Source organism: Chrysochloris asiatica, unplaced genomic scaffold, assembly GCF_000296735.1.
Source record: "Chrysochloris asiatica unplaced genomic scaffold, ChrAsi1.0 scaffold00333, whole genome shotgun sequence".
NCBI lineage: Eukaryota > Metazoa > Chordata > Mammalia > Afrosoricida > Chrysochloridae > Chrysochloris > Chrysochloris asiatica.
Window position 1 is genome coordinate 650507 of NW_006408851.1, and position 6132 is coordinate 656638.

A 6132-nucleotide genomic window follows, 5' to 3' on the forward strand; every position below is an offset into this window, starting at 1 on the left:
AAAAGGATCCGGAACACAAGATATTGTCATAGTTGTTTTAATTATAGCCCATGCCTCTCTGCAGTAGGAAACCCCTCATAGAAAACCTAGGTCCTCATCTTTGAGTTTCTCCTTGAGCCATGGCAGCACTTCGAAGAGGTTGATGTGAAAGTCTCGGGCATGAGCAGGTACATTCTGCTGGCTTCGTTTCTGGTGTAGCTGATCTGTGCAGACATCCACTACACCCCAGCTGATCACACCAACCTGAAGAGAGGAAGGAAGTGCGTTGGGTCATTTGTTAGCATTCCTTCCTAGTCCTACTCAGGCTACTCCTGAGTTCATCTGAGCTGATCCAAAAGAATTAGACTTGAGATCAGCTTAGTCCTGACACAGGCCAGACACATGATGCTGAAGTAGCCAGTCCAAGAACTAGTCCTAAAAGGAGCCAAGCATTGCCCCTCATTCCCCAGCCGCCTTCCTGTTTTGTGTGACCTATGGTGGCCACTCGGCTTCTCCCCACAGATAAGAGAGGGAAACTCACTTGAATGAAGCGACTCTTGCTGTAAATAATCAGGGGACCACCAGAATCACCTGCAGGGGAACAGAGGCTGTAGGGAAAAGGACTCTTGGACCTTGGGAACTTGCAGCACAACCAAAAAACCTCTCACCTTTGCAAGTATTAGGGTCAGCATAGGGTTCTACCCCACCAGTGCAAAGGAATCTGGGGGTGACCACCTCCGAGATGCCCTTGACTTTGTTATAACCTTTGGCATTGAGAGCATCTCTCTCACAGCTGGCTTTCTGTAGGTGAGGGGGGAAGGATGGAGAAGAGATAATAAGCAGAGCTGAGCTTTGGAAGGATTGGGGCCTAGGGGACCACCTCCTTTGAATCCCAGACTCCTCACCTTATCTCCATTCTTAATGTAGACCTCTTTCCGAACCAATGTTTTCTTGTCCTTAATCCATGCCTCAGACACAAAGAGAGCTTTGACATTCTTCACAGGGAGCAGCATGTCCCCTAGATAATTGAGCATTGGGTTATCACAAGCTCCCTTCCTTCCACAGTGCTTTGGTCATTCGGCAGATACCCTTTAAGAAGTCTATGAGCTAGGGGACACCACCACTGGCGCAGCTCACACGGGCCCTCCCACCCCCATCTGAGAATCTCCATGCCCCTCCCTCTGAACATGTCTTACTGTGTTGCTGGCAAGTGGCTGATTGAGGGAGTCTCAGAGCACGAGTTGTTCCCTCAGTGCAGGGCAGACAGATGGGCCTGTTAGGGGAAAAGTCAGGAGGGCTGACCCCAGCCTCCGTCTTCCAGCCCCACTTTTCCCAGCAATTTTTCCTGGGGAGCCCAGGTGTTCTCACCTGAGAGTCTGGCTATACTTCAGCTTCTTCTTCAGCTTGATCAGGGCAACATCATAGTCATAAAATTCAGAAATCCCTTCTGCTTTTTTTCCATTGATGTTGTACTTGGGGTGAAATAGGACTTCTTCTACCTCCAAGTCCTGCTGCTTCCCTGTTGCTGTAGGAGGAGAGTGGATATTTCTCTCTGGGCAGCCACTGCCCCATCTCACCCCAACTTCAAGTCTTCCCTATCCTTGGCTGATCTACTTTACAAGGGAGGGCGCTGCATTAAGCATGGGTGGAGTGTGAGGTCTTGAAAACATGACTAGCACTTAGGCTCCATTTGTTGCATCCTTACCTGCATCCTTAGCCACGCTGACCTTGATGGAGTGTTTCTCATCCTCCACAGTGAAGCAGTGTGCTGCTGTCAGCACAAAGTATTCAGACACCACAGTCCCCATACAGTATTCAAATCCCTTCCCAGGACGCTAGGAACACAGTGGAAGAGAAAAATCAACTTTTGCAAACACCACACTGTTAAGAACATTCTATCCTGTGCCTTTCCTTACCCTACCTCCATTTCATTCTGACCTCATTTCCCACAAGTCCCCACACTAGGATGCTGTACTTACGACAACTGAGATCTTGACATGCCATGGTTGCTTGTGGTAATCTGTAGCTTCCCTGTGTTCCCAGACCATGCCACAGAGACCCAGAGACTCGCTTTCATCTGGCAGATAAGAGAACATGCTGAAAATGGGGGGTTTAATTCCCAAATGACAGCAGCCTTTTGAGGAGGGACACATGTTTATGTAGAGGAGCTGCAGGAGTATTTGTTTCTTCTTGTTAGACAAGGAACCACTGTAGTATGAAAAGAACTTGGGGCTGAGATCAGAGACCCAGCTGTTTCCAGGCCCAGTTCTCACTAGCTCACTGCCCCTTGACCTATTGGCGGCCTCAATTCCCACATCTGTCAAATGAGGGACATGAGAAAGATCTCTGAAGATGCACAGAGCTCTATGATTCTAAGATCATCAGGAAATGAGAGAGTTCCAGAAAACAAGAATAGTGACAGGGAGGAGAGGAAAGATGGGAAAGGCCTACCAGACTGCTAGAGTCCCAAGGGCAGAAGAGGAATGAGTGGCATCAGAGGGTCTGGGGAGATAGGGTTTCCTGACAGTCTTATGACCTCATGGTATCTTCCTACCAATCATTTTGTAGAAAACGTCCTCCAGGTGTTCCATATCCTTGACTTTGAACACATGTTGCTCGTTATTCTTCTTGGAAGCCAAAGCATTGATGTTTTCTTGGTTCAACAGAGCCCCAATCCCAAACACATAGATGTCTGAGGAGCAAGAGGAATGTGAGGAATAAATGAAATAATTCATGAGATGGGAAAAGGGAGGCAAAGCCCAGGGGGCTGGAGCCGTGGAAGCAGGTGCTGGATTCTAGACCGGTTCACTCACCCAGATAATCTTCCCTTGGGTTTTTGCGGTCCCTGCCAATGTCCAGCAAGTTCCGGATGTCATCAATGATGGGAACTGGGTTCCCGCCCATGTTGTGCATGCCTGAAGAAAAAATGGGGACCACAAAGGTGGGTGATAAGGAAGGATCAAGGAAAACTAATTGGCTATAGGTAGTGACATGCATAGCTGGGTGGATTGGACAAAGGACTTTGGGGAGAAGAAATCCTTATAAAGGGTCGCAGAAGAGCTCAACAACCAGATAAAATTAGTATTCAGAGTCACAACCATGATTCTAGTGTAGGAACTTGAGCATGTGGACTTAAGGGCCATGTACTGGAGTCAGAAAGTGGGGTGTCTAGGGCAGAAGCAAGGTACCATCTAACCATCAGTCATGAGGATGATGACATGGCGGGTGCGGTTCCAGCCTTCAGGGGGTGTATTCCCTGGCCAGCTCATCATACTGTACACTGCCTGGAGGGCCTTCTTAGTGTTGGTCCCAGCCTTCAACTTGTGGTCTATAGAGAGGTAAGAGGTCACTTGGTCTTCCAAGCCGTTTGTGAGCCCCAGAGGCCGATGAGCCCCTGGGATCCCACGTCTTTCAACTTTGTGTTTGCTGTTACTTCCACGCCCTCCCGCCCCTGACTGATTTTCTTTTGACCACAGAGCCGTCCTCTCAACCCCAAACAGATTTCTACTAGCTTTCATTCTCCCACTGCTCCTACTGTCCTCCCCTTTGACTATAAAGTAGTACTCCCTGCTCCATCCCCTACACAAACATACTATACCCCTGAAGCTCTCTGACTGCTCTCACCCTAAAGAGAACTTCCCACCATTCTCCCTAATGTCTGACCTTCATAGCTGATTTTTTGGAGCTGTTCCAAGACCCATTCTGCATCACTGCTCTTTGGATTAGACACTCTGACCAAAATATTGGTGTTTGTAGCATAGGTTATTAAAGCATACTTTGGCTTCACCCCATAACTTGCCACCTGTGGGTGAGGATAATAAGGGTTTGTGGATATTGACATAAGAATACTATGACAAATCAGGAACTTTGCTGGTATAGGGAAGGTCAGATAGCAAGAGGCTCAAGGACTGACTGGTCACCCTTCGGGTCACAGAGGAATATGTTAAATGTTTAAAAAAAAAACAAAACTGCTTCTGGTAAAAGGCAAGGACAGAATAGCACCTGGAAATTTTCTGTAGCTCAGAGAGCTGGGGGCAGCAGGGAGCTAGCTCTGGAAAAGTAGCAAGGCCCTTTCAGGGTGACACCTTGGAAAAAAGGCCTGGTGATGTATTTTTGAGAAATCAGTCATTGAAAATGCTATGGAGCACAGTTCTCCTCTGACATGAGGTCGTCATGAATCACAGCCAACTCAGCGACAAATTATTACTAATTACATGGGGAAGAGAGAGCGCTACCTTATCGATGAGACTCTTGAGACAGCTCTTGGCCCCTGTGAAGTTCCTGGTTCCAATGCTTTCTGATCCATCCAACACCAGATAGATGTTCATTGAGCCTGAGGGGTCCAGGACAATCTTCCGCTTATGTTGTTCTCCTAGGTTCCCCAAGACAGGATCAAGCTCAGCATACCTGGTTCTTCACCTTTTCATTCTTCCCCAGTTCCCAGTCCTGCCTCCCATCTTTGCCTTCAAACCTGGGCTGTGCCCATCCTCAGCATCAGCATCTTCTATGGTCTCGGTGAGGGAAGACAGAAAGGCTTCAGCTACCTCTTCAGGGGTGTCGTACATGAAGGAGTCTGAGGAGAGATCAGAAATCAGGTCAAATGTCATGGGGTCAGACAGAGATGGTGAGTTTCCAGCATGCAAAGTGCTCAGAAGTAACAAAAGCTCAATAGGCAATTTTGGAAGAAATCAGAAAGTAGCTGGTTTGAGGTAGGGGGAGAAGACAGCAACCTGGTATGGGGACATTAGAACAGGAGAACAGAATCTGATATGGGGACACAGGTCATGGATCACCTTGGCAGGAAGGCTCAGTTCCACTCCAAGAACCACCTTCCAGACATGTTCGCTGCTGAGAACCACGCAGGGTGAGCCCCCGGTTGCATTGGTAGGTGACGCTGTCTTCAAGGCGATACTGGCTGCCCACCTTCCTTGTGCCAATAGGGATGCCTGGATTGGGGCAGTACCCCGCTGCAGAAGCACAAGACATGGAGGTGAGGGCCAAAGTCTGAGGCATTTGGGTATCAGCTCCTCAGTGAGAGAGGGCAATGTTACGGAGGAAGGGGAGCTGCCTCACCTCCATTGTCACAGATGGCTGTTTGTCCATCCCACCGGCCAGTCACCTGACATGTGCGGTTGACAGAACCCCGGAGAGTGTAGCCATCATAACATTGGAAAGAGATCTCATCACTCACATTGTAGTAGGGGGCCCGGGGCCAGAACTCTCCATTCTCAAAGTCCTGTGGTCTTGGACAGCGAATCGCTTTGGGGTAGAGGGCAAGTAGAATTCACCAAGATGCAAAGGCTGCCTTTTAGGGTATCCCTCCTGGTCTCGGAGTCCCCATCACTGAGAAACACTGTCTTCCCAGTCCATCATGAGTAGCATCAACTACCTTCTATCCTTCAATCGTAGGCAATCCGGCTGCTTCTCTATCCCTGCTTCTGAGCTGTCCTTTAACTACTAGGGTTGCCTAGCACAGGGTACGTGTTTAGTAAATGTTTGCTCTCCTTCCTCCTTCTCACATCCCCTAGAACAATTTCCAGCCCTCCAACCAGCCTGCCTGGTCTCAACACAACTCTAATCCCATCCAGTCTCAGCCTTGGCTGCCCCCTGCTCCATCCATCCCTAAATCCACCTCCACCCTCACCACGTCCCTCCAACCTCTGCACTCTGCCTTCTTGACAATCTTTTTGTCATGGGTCTGCAGGGGGCTCCAGGATTTAGAGGATTTGCAGATCCGAATCTCCACTGGGTATGGGTAGAAACCAGAGGGACACAGGTACTCCAGTGCCTGGCCCTCATGGAGGAGCTGGAAAGAGCCCCCGGTGATCTCTATCCCCTCCAGGGAACAGAGGCTTTGGGGCTGGGCGTCAGGCAATGGAGTCGTGCTCACACCTGAAGAGAAAGGAGGTTTACATCTGGACCAGAAAGGTCAGGTCAAGATTGAGGAGGGATACTGGGGGAGGTGACCTCACTTACCTCCAGACAAGAGGCCCAGGACCAAGGGAACCAGGCAGAGATGGGGGCTGAGAGTTCGCCCCATGGTGATGGAAGACAGGAGAGAATAGGCTAGAGTAGGGTAGGGTGGCCTATCCCGGTAGGGTGGTCTATGCTGAGGATCTATTTGGTCAGTGTCAATGCTGAAATTTGAATCCT

General features: G+C 49.4%; 1 protein-coding gene across 1 annotated transcript; it reads right to left on the reverse strand.

The window, feature by feature from the left end:
- Window positions 1-75: 75 nt before the first annotated feature.
- CFB (complement factor B) lies at window positions 76-6019 on the reverse strand. Its single transcript, XM_006875574.1, has 18 exons — window positions 5956-6019; window positions 5638-5871; window positions 5053-5238; window positions 4773-4946; window positions 4451-4552; window positions 4215-4351; window positions 3643-3781; window positions 3176-3307; window positions 2793-2894; window positions 2534-2671; window positions 1959-2056; window positions 1689-1814; window positions 1348-1493; window positions 1176-1252; window positions 885-997; window positions 648-780; window positions 521-570; window positions 76-243 (listed from the first exon to the last, which is right to left on the reverse strand). The coding sequence occupies exons 1-18, from the start codon at window positions 6017-6019 to the stop codon at window positions 76-78; spliced, it is 2319 nt and encodes a 772-aa protein (XP_006875636.1).
- Window positions 6020-6132: the final 113 nt, after the last annotated feature.